Source organism: Salvelinus alpinus, chromosome 4 (genome assembly GCF_045679555.1).
Source record: "Salvelinus alpinus chromosome 4, SLU_Salpinus.1, whole genome shotgun sequence".
NCBI classification, from domain to species: Eukaryota; Metazoa; Chordata; class Actinopteri; order Salmoniformes; family Salmonidae; genus Salvelinus; species Salvelinus alpinus.
Window position 1 is genome coordinate 101227860 of NC_092089.1, and position 14478 is coordinate 101242337.

The 14478-nt window shown below is 46.9% G+C and overlaps 1 protein-coding gene across 1 annotated transcript in view; it reads left to right on the forward strand.

The window, feature by feature from the left end:
* The window catches only part of LOC139574843 (vascular endothelial growth factor receptor 3-like), a 250707-nt gene that overhangs the window by 127211 nt on the left and 109018 nt on the right, over positions 1-14478 (forward strand). The window contains exons 4-7 of the mRNA XM_071399794.1: positions 10725-10861; positions 12175-12349; positions 13475-13614; positions 14052-14223. Coding sequence (XP_071255895.1) covers positions 10725-10861; positions 12175-12349; positions 13475-13614; positions 14052-14223 — 624 coding nt within the window. The remainder of the gene's footprint in view (positions 1-10724; positions 10862-12174; positions 12350-13474; positions 13615-14051; positions 14224-14478) is intronic.

Genomic DNA, 14478 nt, shown 5'->3' on the forward strand with positions numbered 1-14478 from the left:
GGCTGAAGGTAGGACTGGGACCATACCAGTATCACCAGACTGAAGGTAGGACTGGGACCATACCAGTATCACCAGACTGAAGGTAGGACTGGGACCATACCAGTATCACCAGACTGAAGGTAGGACTGGGACCATACCAGTATCACTAGACTGAAGGTAGGACTGGGACCATACCAGTATCACCAGGCTGAAGGTAGGACTGGGACCATACCAGTATCACCAGGCTGAAGGTAGGACTGGGACCATACCAGTATCACCAGACTGAAGGTAGGACTGGGACCATACCAGTATCACTAGACTGAAGGTAGGACTGGGACCATACCAGTATCACCAGACTGAAGGTAGGACTGGGACCATACCAGTATCACCAGACTGAAGGTAGGACTGGGACCATACCAGTATCACTAGACTGAAGGTAGGACTGGGACCATACCAGTATCACCAGGCTGAAGGTAGGACTGGGACCATACCAGTATCACCAGACTGAAGGTAGGACTGGGACCATACCAGTATCACCAGACTGAAGGTAGGACTGGGACCATACCAGTATCACTAGACTGAAGGTAGGACTGGGACCATACCAGTATCACCAGGCTGAAGGTAGGACTGGGACCATACCAGTATCACCAGACTGAAGGTAGGACTGGGACCATACCAGTATCACCAGGCTGAAGGTAGGACTGGGACCATACCAGTATCACCAGACTGAAGGTAGGACTGGGACCATAATGTCCAGACTGGTTAGTATCGTGGCGAAGTAACAACATCCTAAGCTGCTGTATCTTCGTTAGGAAAACAGCCCTAATGTTGGAAACAACCATCATAACATTTTCATCCAGATTCACATTTATTTATTTTCAGAACTATTAGGGGGGCCTAATAGTTGAATTAAACCAACAATAAATATGTAATAAAGGGTAAGAAACACATAACGTGACCTTCTAAGATGGATGTGATTAAAAACAACGAGGCTGTCTATTCTAGTCCTCTCAGCACAGATGATCTCCGTAGTGTCTTCCAACCCTGTCTTTTCTTTCACACCTCCTTTCACCACCAGTAATGATTATGAGGGTAGTCTAGGGTTACATACCGTTTGGGGGGAGTGAAGGGGGGGCACTGTGGGGGGTGAGTATATATGCTCTCACCTCTTTCCTGTACAGAGGTTATGGAGGTAGGAGAGGTTATGGAGGTAGGGAAGGTTATGGAGGTAGGGGAGGTTATGGAGGTAGGGGAGGTTATGGAGGTAGGGGAGGTTATGGAGGTAGGGGAAGTAGGGGAGGTAGGGGAGGTTATGGAGGTAGGGGAGGTTATGGAGGTAGGGGAGGTTATGGAGGTAGGGGAGGTTATGGAGGTAGGGGAGGTAATGGAGGTTATGGAGGTAGGGGAGGTTATGGAGGTAGGGGAGGTTATGGAGGTAGGGGAGGTTATGGAGGTAGGGGAGGTTATGGAGGTAGGAGAGGTTATGGAGGTAGGGGAGGTTATGGAGGTAGGATAGGTTATGGAGGTAGGGGAGGTAGGGGAGGTTATGGAGGTAGGGGAGGTTATGGAGGTAGGGGAGGTTATGGAGGTAGGAGAGGTTATGGAGGTAGGGGAGGTTATGGAGGTAGGATAGGTTATGGAGGTAGGGGAGGTAGGGGAGGTTATGGAGGTAGGGGAGGTTATGGAGGTAGGGGAGGTTATGGAGGTAGGGGAGGTTATGGAGATAGGGGAAGTAGGGGAGGTAGGGGAGGTTATGGAGGTAGGGGAGGTAGGGGAGGTTATGGAGGTAGGAGAGGTAGGGGAGGTAGGGGTGGTTATGGAGGTAGGGGAGGTTATGGAGGTAGGGGAGGTAGGGGAGGTTATGGAGGTAGGAGAGGTTATGGAGGTAGGGGAGGTAGGGGAGGTTATGGAGGTAGGAGAGGTTATGGAGGTTGGGGAAGTAGGGGTGGTTATGGAGGTAGGGGAGGTAGGGGAGGTTATGGCGGTAGGGGAGGTTATGGAGGTAGGGGAGATTATGGAGGTAGGGGAGGTTATGGAGGTAGGGGAGGTTATGGAGGTAGGGGAGGTAGGGGAGGTTATGGAGGTAGGGGAGGTTATGGAGGTAGGGGAGGTAGTGGAGATTATGGAGGTAGGGGAAGTAGGGGAGGTTATGGAGGTAGGGGAGGTTATGGAGGTAGGGGAGGTAGGGGTGGTTATGGAGGTAGGGGAGGTAGGGGAGTTTATGGAGGTAGGGGAAGTAGGGGAGGTTATGGAGGTAGGGGAGGTAGGGGAGGTTATGGAGATAGGGGAGGTTATATAGGTTATGGAGGTAGGGGAGGTTATGGAGGTAGGGGAGGTTATGGAGGTAGGGGAGGTAGGGGAGGTAGGGTAAGTGCGGGAGGTTATGGAGGTAGGGGAGATTATGGAGGTAGGGGAGGTTATGGAGGTAGGGGAGGTAGGGGAGGTTATCGAGGTAGGGGAGGTAGGGGAAGTAGGGGAGGTTATGGAGGTAGGGGAGGTAGGGGAGGTTATGGAGGTTATGGAGGTTATGGAGGTAGGGGAAGTAGGGGAGGTTATGGAGGTAGGGGAGGTAGGGGAGGTTATGGAGGTAGGGGAGGTTATGGAGGTAGGGGGGGTTATGGAGGTAGGGGAGGTAGGGGAGGTTATGGAGGTAAGGGAGGTTATGGAGGGAGGGGAGGTTATGGAAGTAGGGGAGGTAGGGGAGGTTATGGAGGTAGGGGAGGTAGGGGAGGTAGGGGAGGTTATGGAAGTAGGGGAGGTAGGGGAGGTTATGGAGGTAGGGGAGGTAGGGGAGGTTATGGAGGTAGGGGAGGTTATGGAGGTAGGGGAGGTAGGGGAGGTTATGGAGGTAGGGGAGGTTATGGAGGTAGGGGAGAAGGGGAGGTAGGGGAGGTAGGGGAGGTTATGGAGGTAGGGGAGGTAGGGGAGGTTAAGTCCTGCTGGCTGCCTGGTCGTCTCATAGTTAAGTCTTGCTGACTGCCTGGCTGGCTGGCTGGCTGACTGGCTGGTCGTCTCATAGTTAAATCTTGTTGATCTGTCCTGACAAGGTGCCCAAACAGTTTCTCCAGATCCCTGCTGGAGGCTGATCAGAGCCAGATCAACCAACAGCAGTAAACTATAGCTAACAGGCTACATACAGGACAAGAGGAGAAGTGAGGAGAGGAGGGGCTGGGAGGGGAGAGGAGTGGAGGGGGGAAGGGAGGGGAGAGGAAGGGAGGGGAGAGGAGGGGCGGGGAGAGGAGTGGAGAGGGGGAGAGGAGAGGGGAAGGGAGGGGAGAGGAGGGGCGGGGAGAGGAGTGGAGAGGGGGAGAGGAGAGGAAAGGGCGGGAAAGGAGAGGAGGAGGGCAGGGGAGGAGGGGAAGGGATGGGAGAGGGGCGTGGAGGAGATTGGATGGGAGGGGAGGGGAGAGGAGGGGGGCAGGGCAGGGGAGGAGGGGAAGGGATGGGAGAGGAGATTAAAGGAGCAGTAAAATAGAACTAACAGGCGGCAGGATAAGAGTGGGACCATGTGGCTTCAGTTACCCTGCCAGACCTCACCACTCTCCCCTTAAACCCTCACTCCCAGTGCCCCTTGCCTCATTTAGCCTGCCGGAGCTCATCACCTCTCCCTCTTAGGGTGCCAATTGGGATGCAATCCCATAACACCCCTCCTCACAGCCATGACCCTCATCCATCTCTCCTAACAACATAACACCCCTCTCCTCACAGCCATGACCCTCATCCCTCCCTCCTACCAACAAAACACCCCTCTCCTCACAGCCATGACCCTCATCCCTCCCTCCTAACAACATAGCACCCCCCTCCTCATACCTGGGGGGAGTTGTTTAACTCTGTAGGCTGTGTGTATTTGGCCAGGCAGGAGAGAGCGAGACAGAGAGAGAGAGAGAAAGAGAGAGAGAGAGAGAGAGAGAGAGAGAGAGAGAGAGAGAGAGAGAGAGAGAGAGAGAGAGAGAGAGAGAGAGAGAGACACAGAGAGAGAGAGACACAGAGAGAACAGCCCTGGTAGATTAGTTCTATATAATAGTCTGTCTACAGCTGTGGTAATGGCTGTGTCTCAGTCAGGACCCATAGTGCTTTGCTCAAAAGAATAGGATGCCATTTGTGATACAGACTTTTATTCTCTGCTAATGACTAGCCTGTCTGAGCGCTGGTAGTCGACCATGTAAATCATCACAGTACATTGGTGACAGAAGTAATAGCTTCATGCTGTAAATACAGAGCATTCTGAAAGTATTCAGACCCCTTGACTTTTTCCACATTTTGTTACATTACAGCCTTATTCTAAAATGGATTAAATAAAAATTGTCCCTCATCAATCTACACACTATAGCTCATAATAGCAAAAACATAATTATTTCAATTTTTTTGTGCAAAATACACTACCGGTCATAAGTTTTAGAACACCTACTCATTCAAGGGTTTTTCTTATTTTTTTTAACTATTTTCTACATCGTAGAATAATAGTGAAGACATCAAACACTATGAAATATCACATATGGAATCATGTACACTAGTAACCAAAAAAGTGTTTAACAAATCAAAATATATTTGTCACGTGTGCTCCCTCTCCGGCCTCTAGGTCACCAGGCTGCTCGTTATGGCGCACACCTGTCACCATCGTTACGCACACCTGTCACCATCGTTACGCACACCTGTCACCATCGTTACGCGCATTATGACACTCACCTGGATTCCATCACTTCCCTGATTCCCTTTGGTTCCTTCCCAAGGCGTCATTGTTTCTGTTTTTGTTTCATGTCTGTGTGTTGTTTGTGTTTCTTATTTTGTATTATGTTTATATTTATTTATTAAACTCCATGAACTTGCTCCCCGACTCCCAGCCCACATGTTACAATATTTTAGATTTGAGATTCTTCAAATAGCCACCCTATGCCTTGATGACAGCTTTGCACACTCTTGGCATTCTCTCAACCAGCTTCATGAGGTAGTCACCAGGAATGCAGTTCAATTAACAGGTGTACCTTCTTAACAGTTAATTTGTGAAATTTCTTTCCTTCTTAATGCGTTTGAGCCAATCAGTTGTGTTGTGACAAGGTAGGGGTGATACACAGAAGATAGCCCTATTTGGTAAAAGACCAAATAGCAGCTCAACAGCTCAAATAAGCAAAGAGAAATGAATGTCCATCATTCCTTTAACTTTTTAGGGATAGGGGGCAGCATTTTCACTTTGGATGAATAGCGTGCCCAAATTGAACTGCCTCCTACTCAGATGCTAATATATGCATAGTATTATTACTATTGGATAGAAAACACTCTGACGTTTCTAAAACTGTTTGAATTATGTCTGTGAGTATAACATAACTCATATGGCAGGCAAACTTCCAAACAGGAAGCGGAAATTCTGAGGCTGGTGTTTTTTCTACTCATCGCCTATTAAAATCCCAGGAAGATATGGATTTGTTTGCACTTCCTACGCCTTCCACTAGATGTCAACAGTCGGTAGAACTTTGAATGAAGCCTCTACTGTGATGTTGAGCCAGATGGGAGGTGTTTCAGTCAGTTGCCAGTTCCTGGTCACGCGCATTCCTCATGATATCGCCTTGCGTTCCATAACTTTTACAGACGCGAAGGAATGCTCCGGTTGGAACGTTATTGGATATATATGATAACAACATCCTGAAGATTGATTATCTACTTAGTTTGACCAGTTTATTCGACCTGTGATATAACTTTTTGAAGTTTTCGTCCTACGTTATGCATCACTTGCACGAGCGTTTGGATATGTGTACTAAACGCGCTAGCAAAAGTAGCTATTTGTACATAAATAATTGACATTATCGAACAAAACAACAATTTATTGTCGAACAAGGATTCCTGGGAATGCATTCTGATGAAGATAATCAAAGGTAAGGGAATATTTATGATGTAATTTCGTATTTCTGTCGACTCCAACATGGCGGAGAATTGTTATTTATATTTGAGCGCCGTCTCAGATTATTGCATGGTGTGCTTTTTCCGTAAAGTTTTTTTGAAATCTGACAAAGCGGATGCATTAAGAACAAGTGTATCTTTAATTCTATGTAAAACATGTATCTTTCAACAAAGTGTATGTTGAGTATTTCTGTTATTAGATGTGGCTCTGCAATTTCTCCGGATATTTTGGAGGCCTTTCTGAACATGGCGCCAATGTAAACTAAGATTTTTGGATATAAATATTCACATTATCGAACAAAACATACATGTATTGTGTAACATGTTGTCCTATGAGTGTCATCTGATGAAGATCATCAAAGGTTAGTGAGTCTTCATGGGTATGATGTTACAAGTTTGGCACTCCAGTATTTGGGGAGTTTTTCCCATTCTGCTCTGCAGATCCTCTCAAGCTCTGTCAGGTTGGATGGGGAGAACAGCTGGACAGATATTTTCAGGTCTCACCAGAGATGTTCGATCAGGTTCAAGTCCGGGCTCTTTCTGGGCACCTCAAGGACATTCAGAGACGTGTCCTGAAGCCACTCCTGTGTTGTCTTGGCTGTGTGCTTAGGGTCTTTGTTCTGTTGGAAGGTGAACCTTCATCCCAATCTGAGGTCCTGAGCGCTCTGGAGCAGGTTTTCATCAAGGAACTCACTGTACATTTAACATTTAAGTCATTTAGCTGACGCTCTTATCCAGAGCGACTTACAAATTGGAAAGTTCATACATATTCATCCTGGTCCCCCCGTGGGGAATGAACCCACAACCCTGGCGTTGCAAGCGCCATGCTCTACCAACTGAGCCACACGGGACCACTGTGCTCCGTACTGTGCTCCGTTCATTTTTCCCAGGATCCAGTTGCAGAGGGAGGTGTTCAGTTCCAGGGTCCTTAGCTTAGTGATGAGCTTGGAGGGCGCTATGGTTTTGTACGTTGAGCTGTAGTCAATGAATAGCATTTTCAGGTAGCTGTTCCTCTTGTCCAGGTTGGAAAGAACAGTGTGGAGTGCAATAGAAATGTGTCATCTTTGGATATGGGCTGTATGCGAATTGGACTGGGTCCAGGATGTCCGGGATGATGGTGTTGATGTGAGTCATGATCAGTCTTTCAAAGCATTTCATGGCTACAGACCTGAGTTCTACTGGGCGATAGTCATTTAGACAGGTTACCATGGCATCTTGGAAACAGGGACTATGGCGATCTGCTTGAAACATGTAGGTATTACCGACTGGGTCAGGGAGAGGTTGAAAATGTCAGTGAAGACACTTGCCAGCTGGTCAACGCATGATCTGAGTACATGTCCTGGTAATCCATCTGGCCCTGCGGCCTTGTGAATAATGACCTGTTTAAAGGTCTTACTCACATCGGCTACTGAGAGCATGATCACACAGTCATCCGGAACAGCTGGTGCTCTCATGCATGCTTCAGTGTTGCTTGCCTCGAAGCGTGCATAGAAGTCATTTACCTCGTCTGGTAGGTTCGACAGCTCGCGGCTGTCCATCACTTTGTAGTGCGTAATAGTTTGCAAGCCATGCCACATATGACTATCGTCGGAGCCAGTGTAGTAGGATTCAATCTTAATCCTGTATGGATGCTTTACTTGTTTGATGTTTCGTCGGAGGGCATAGCGTCCTTTCTTATAAGCGTCCGGGTTAGAGTCCCGCTCCTTGAAAGCGGCAGCTCTCCCCTTTAGCTCAGTGTGGATGTTGCCTGTCTTCCGGTTGGGGTTTGTACGTACGGTCAATGTGGGGACGACATCATCGATGCACTTATTGATGAAGCCAGTGACTGATGTGGTGTACTCCTCAATGCCGTCGGAAAAATCCCGGAACATATTCCAGGCTTTGCTGGCAAAACAGTCCTGTAGCTTAGCATCTGCGTCATCTGACAACTTCCATATTGAGTGAGTCACTGGTACTTCCTGCTTTAGATTTTGCTTTTAAGCAGGAATCAGGAGGATAGAATTATGGTCAGATTTGCCAAATGGAGGACGAGGGAGAGCTTTGTACGCATCTCTGTGTGTGGAGTAAAGGTGGTCTAGAGTTTTTTTCCCTCTGGTTGCACTTATAACATGCTGATAGAAATGAGGTCAAACGGATTTAAGTTTGCCTGCATCAAAGTCCCCGGCCACTAGGAGTGCCGTATCTGGATGAGCATTTCCTTGTTTGCTTATGGCCTCTTATACAGCTCGTTGTGTAATGTGGTCCTGTGTGTAGCTGGTGTAGAGAGTCAGGCGCAGGACAGCAGAAATTAGTAATCAATGTACTTTACTCAAAATACAAAAATACAAGGCAAATATACAAGCCCACAAATAACGGACCGATTTACAAAGAACAATCACTCAAACAAACAAACATGGGGAACAGAGGGTTAAATAATAAACAGGTAATTGGGTGAGTGAAATCAGGTGTGTAAGACTAAGACAAAACAAATGGAAAATGAAAAGTGGATCGGCGGTGGTTAGAAGGCCGGTGACGTTGACTGCCGAACGTCGCCCGAACAAGGAGAGGGACCGACTTCGGCGGAAGTCGTGACATTATGGCCTTACACAGCTCGTTGAGTGTGGTGTACCAGCATCAGTTTGTGGTGGTAAATAGACAGCCAGGAATAATATAGATGAGAACTCACTTGTTAAATAGTGTGTTCTACAACTCATCATGAGGTACTCCTGCCGTTCGGTCCTGCCGATAAATAGAAAAAACAGCTAAATGGTTTTAAAAACCATTTCCTTGTTCAGCCACGACTCCAAGAAAACATAAGATATTACAGTTTTTCAGGTCCTGTTGATAGGATAGTCTTGAACGGAGCTTGTTCAGGTTGTTCTCCAGTGATTTGGTGCCTCGGCAATAGAACGAAGGGTAGATGCGGTTAATTTACTCGCCGACGTACTTTTGTAAGGGTGCCCGCACGTCGGCCTCTCTTACGCCATCTCTTCCTTTTCCGAGTCTTTGGGATTAGGGCCTGGTCCGGGGTGTGCAGTATGTCCTGTGCCCCCTACTGGTTTTAAGTTGAAATCTTAATCCGAATGGAGGTTAGGGATTATTGCTGTTCTGATGTCCAGAAGCTTTTTTCGGTCATAGGAAATGGAGGAAACATTATGTACAAAAAAATGTGAGATCAGCGGGACCCCCACAGAAAGTAGAAGAATTGCTCAGGAGGCCGTAAAGCGGCAGCTACCCACCCTAGTTCCCATAGTGAACTTCAATTTGACCAGGGCCCATAGGCCTCTAATAGGGTGCCGTTTTGGATGCAGACAATGCAAATTGGTGACAGAAAAGTCTGTGAAGTCTAGCTGAGGCCCCAAGCAGTAAAAATCACATACATCACACACATCAGCGCAACACATCAGAGATACAGTACGTTCACCTATCAGACCGATATCCTGAGCTGAAACTATCTTGCTGTTTTAATGAAGACAATCAGGATCCTGTGGTTTCTAACTGTTATTGGTTGAGCTGAAACTATCTTGCTGTTTTAATGAAGATAATCAGGATCCTGTGGTTTCTAACTGTTATTGTTTGAGCTGTTCTATTGCCTCGATAAGTAGTGCTAGCAAAGATTTTTTTGTAAATAACCCAAGATAAACCACAGCCTGTCTTTTCCAACAGGAGCAAATGAATCATAGTGGACAGAACAAGCTAAATCCAGGAGGTGTGCAGAGCCAAGCCCGAGCTAGCGAGATTTGTATTTGTATATTTACATTAGGGAACGCCTACTCTGTGAAGTGCGGGTGTGCAATAATACAATTTTGCCCTTGCACGCATTTTTTAAAAACATAACCAAAGGGTAAAGTCTACAAATCGTTGTCCACTCTGTTTGTAACAGATTCTAGAAGTTTCTTTAACCCCCTTTTTCATGTTATCCAATTGTTAGTAGTTACTGTCTTGTCTCATCGCTACAACTCCCGTACGGACTCGGGAGAGATGAAGGTCGAGAGCCATGCGTCCTCCGAAACACAACCCAACCGCACTGCTTCTTAACACAGCGCGCCTCCAACCCGGAAGCCAGCCGCACCAATGTGTCGGAGGAAACACCGTACACCTAGCGACCTGGTTAGCGCGCACTGCGCCCGGCCCGCCACAGGAGTCGCTAGTGCGTGATGAGACAAGGATATTCCTGCCGGCTAAACCCTCCCTAACCCGGACGACGCTGGGCCAATTCTGCGTCGCCCCATGGATATCCCGTTCGCGGCCGGCTGCGACAGAGCCTGGGCTCGAACCCAGAGTCTCTGGTGGCACAGCTAGCACTGCGATGCAGTAACTTAGACCACTGCGCCACCCGGGAGGCCCACAGATTCTAGTTTTGAGAACAGAAAACAGTATTGAGATTAAATGTTTCATCAAGGAGAAAATGATCAGAATGTCGGTCAAAATCCATCTCGCTCCATCTTCTCCCACTGCCGGCCACTGGGTTTCCGCTCAGCACCATATTTGGTAGTGAGAGGAAACGCCAACCGGATGCTTCACATGTATACATCTGGTGTGGAACATCTGGCTCATTGTTATATCTGTGGTGCTAGGAGCAAATTACTGGATTGCAATATTATATACTTTAGAATGACACTCTGCAGGAGCCCTAGAGGCTGTTATATGCCAGGGGTGATTTATACACAGAGAGTTGGTGAGATGAGATGAGATTAGACACAATTAGATTGTATTTTATTAATCCCCAAGGGTTGTATGAAAAGACTTATGTTCCAGCTAAGCGGTAACACAAACGATCACGATCGACTGCTTGTCTTCATTTTAAACGTGTATATTGTATATTATATTATCTCTGTCATTGTCCTCTGACTTCCTTGTCTCCTTTCCTCCAGATCTGGAGCAGCTTTTCCTCAGGAGAAACAGAGGAAGCAACGGTGACCTGGAGACCATCTTCATAACAAGATCCTCCACTCACATCACAGTACCTTGTCTAGTCACTGTGCCCGACCTCAACGTCACACTTTATCTGGTTGGTTGGTACCTTCTCTGCTCTGCTCTGCTCTATTATATTCTACTCTGCTCTTTTCTATTCTACTCTAATCTATTCTACTCTACTCTGCTCTGCTCTGCTCTATTATATTCTACCCTACACTGCTCTACTCTACACTGCTCTACTCTGCTCTGCTCTGCTCTATTATATTCTACTCTACACTGCTCTACTCTACACTGCTCTGCTCTACTCTGCTCTGCTCTATTATATTCTACTCTACACTGCTATTCTCTGCGCTAATCTGTTGTACTCTGCTATGTTCTACAGTACTATGCTGTACTCTATTATATTCTACTCTACTCTACTCTACTCTGCTCTGCTCTACTCTATTCTATTCTAAACTACTCTGTTCCACTCTGCTCTATTCTATTCTACTCTACTCTGTTCTACTCTGCTCTGCTCTATTCTACTCTACTCTGCTCTACTCTGCTCTGCTCTATTCCACTCTACGCTGCTCTGCTCTATTCTATTCTACTCTGTTCTACTCTACTCTGCTCTATTCTATTCTACTCTAACATGTTCTACTCTATTCTGCTCTATTCTACTCTACTCTGTTCTACTCTACTCTGCTTTATTCTGCTTTATTCTACTATACTCTGCTCTACTCTATTCTTCACTACTCTACTATATTCTACTCTACTCTGCTGTATTATATTCTACTCTACTCTACCCTGTCTATTATATTATACTCTACTCTACTCTGCTCTATTCTACTAAACTCTGCTCTATTACATTCTACTCTACTCTATTCTACTCTACTCTGCTCTATTCTACTGGACTCTACTCTAATCTGTTCTACTCTGCTCTATTCTACTCTGCTTTATTCTACTCTCATCCCTCTCTCCTCTCCTCATTCCCCTCTCTTCTCATCTCTCCCTCCTCATTCCCCTCTCTACTCATCCCTCTCTCCTCTCCTCATTCCCCTCTCTACTCATCCCTCTCTTCTCATCCCTCTCTCCCTCCTCATTCCCCTCTCTTCTCATCCCTCTCTCCTCTCCTCATTCCCCTCTCTTCTCATCCCTCTCTCATCTCCTCATTCCCCTCTCTTCTCATCCCTCTCTCCCTCCTCATTCCCCTCTCTACTCATCCCTCTCCTCTCTCATCCCTCTCTCCTTTCTCATCCCTCTCTCCTCTCCTCATTCCGCTCTCCTCTCTCATCCCTCTCTCCTCTCCACATTCCGCTCTCCTCTCTCATCCCTCTCTCCTCTCTCATCCCTCTCTCCTTTCTCATCCCTCTCTCCTCTCCTCATTCCCCTTTCTACTCACTCCTCTCTCCTCTCCTCTCTCCCCAGTGGGAGACGATACCTATGCTCCTGGAGGATGAGGGGATGGTGTGGGACAGTAAAAGAGGCTGGTCTATCCCTAGACAGACCTTAGACTCCAGACCTTTCCTCATTGGGATATACTGCCAAGCTACACGACAAGGGAGACACTACCGCTCTAGCCTCTACTTGGTGCAGTCCACAGGTAACTATGCACTACATACTATACACTACCTAGTACACAGCCACCCTGCATGACAAATATAACCTCTCTACCGTCTGGTTGCCAGAATTCACACTACTGACTCTACCAAGTATACACTACTAGCACAACTAAGGAATACCTAGGATAGGATAAAGTAATCCTTCTAACCCCCCCCCCCCCCCCGTATACACTACTAGCACAACTAGAGCCCTGAGTATCATGAGAGATGGCCATACTGTATGTCTCTATCATTAGAGATGGCCGTACTGCATGTCTCTATCAGTACAGATACAGTATCACCTTCAAACAGAAGGCTAGCTAGCTAGCTCACACCCAGTACAGATACAGTATCACCTTCATACAGACGCTAGCTAGCTAGCCCCCACCCAGTACAGATACAGTATCACCTTCATACAGACGCTAGCTAGCTAGCCCCCACCCAGTACAGATACAGTATCACCTTCATACAGACGCTAGCTAGCTAGCCCCCACCCAGTACAGATACAGTATCACCTTCATACAGCATCACACAGAGTTCTTAAGATTCCACATTTTTTCCAATGAGAGCAGAGAGCCACAAATTGAGTTTCACAATTAGAGAGATCTTGGTCAGGTGCTGAGAGTCTTAAAGGTTTCCTAATGACAGGTGAAAGGACTGGTTTAATTCCATTTGGTTTCCCTTATCAAGTCTTCACAGATTAGGTGACGACAGTTTGAAAGGTGGACATTTCAACAGATTAGCTCAGGCTCGAGTCGACAGAGCTAGCCCACTCCAGCCAACGACAACGGCTCTGCCCTTAGGTTTCTTCAAATACTTAGTTCAAACCCCTCTTCCTCACTTATTTGAAATAATCAATGATCTCTAATGACTGGATAGGTGTAAAACTATGCAACTTTCAATGACCTGACGTTGGTAGATAGGTCATTTTCTTCAAGTGATTACTTCAAGGAAGAGAGAAAAGAAGGACGTGAGTTAAAAAGTAATGGAACGGTGCCAGGGGCCCAGGGACATGGTGTGGGTCCAGCCAAAGAGACTCAACTTCTCTGGGCCAGCTCTGTTTGTCAGTGTGGTGGTGTCATATTGACCTCTCTCACCACTTCCCCCCCCTTCCCCCCTCCCGACAGGAAGTCAGGTTTACGACTTCAAGCTCTATCCAGAGGACTCGGTGGAGCTGTTCATGGAGGAAGTCCTGACGCTCAACTGTACCGCCACTGTAGAGTTCAACACGCTCGTCGAGTTCCAGTGGTCCTATCCTGGAAAACAGGTACGGTAGTAAAAAAAAGAGTAGTTTACACACCTTACGAAGATCCAGGTAAATTATGAGGGAAAACGTACATTTGAATAGAACAGAACCTATGGCAAGCGATCAGTTTCGCTGCAGTTCGGATCAAGCTAATTCACTGAATTATGTATCATTTTATGTAGCTTGGAGGAACTAGGTTAATAGATGGATATATGTGTATGGAATGTCTTGTTTATGTCTTTACATTTCTGTCTCTCTCTAACCCCCTCTCTCTCAATTAAATTCAATTATCTTTCTCTCTCTATCCCTCTCTCTATCCCCCTATCTCTCTCTCTCTCTCTCTCTCTTTCCCTCTCTCTCTTTCTCTCTCTCTCTCTCTCTCTCTCTCTCTCTCCCTCTCTCTCTCTCTCTCCCTCTCTCTCTTTCCATCTCTCTCTTTCCCTCTCTCCCACCTCTAGATGAACAGTACAGTGGGCATAGTGCACAAGCGTAATTCTCTCTCTCGGTTCACGGAGGCAGTCAGCATCCTGACCATCCAAAGCGTCAACGTCACCGACACCGGCACTTACACCTGCTCTGCCATCAGCATGGACAAAAAAATGGATCTGGCAACGCAAGTCATAGTGTATGGTAAGAACTATGTTTGAAACCCGGGCCATTTGTGCACCACAATACTATGTTAGCCTGCTGAGCTAAAGCCTAGGTAATAAAATACCTTTCCTAAGTCTTCCTGTCTCTGGCAAGGTTTCTTATTACGCAAGTATGTTTCACCAAACCTCCTCTTTGCCCTCCTATGTATGTGCGTGTGCGTGTGTGTGTCTGTGTGTGTGTGTGTGTGTGTGTGTGTGTGTGTGTGTGTGTGTGTGTGTGTGTGTGTGTGTGTGT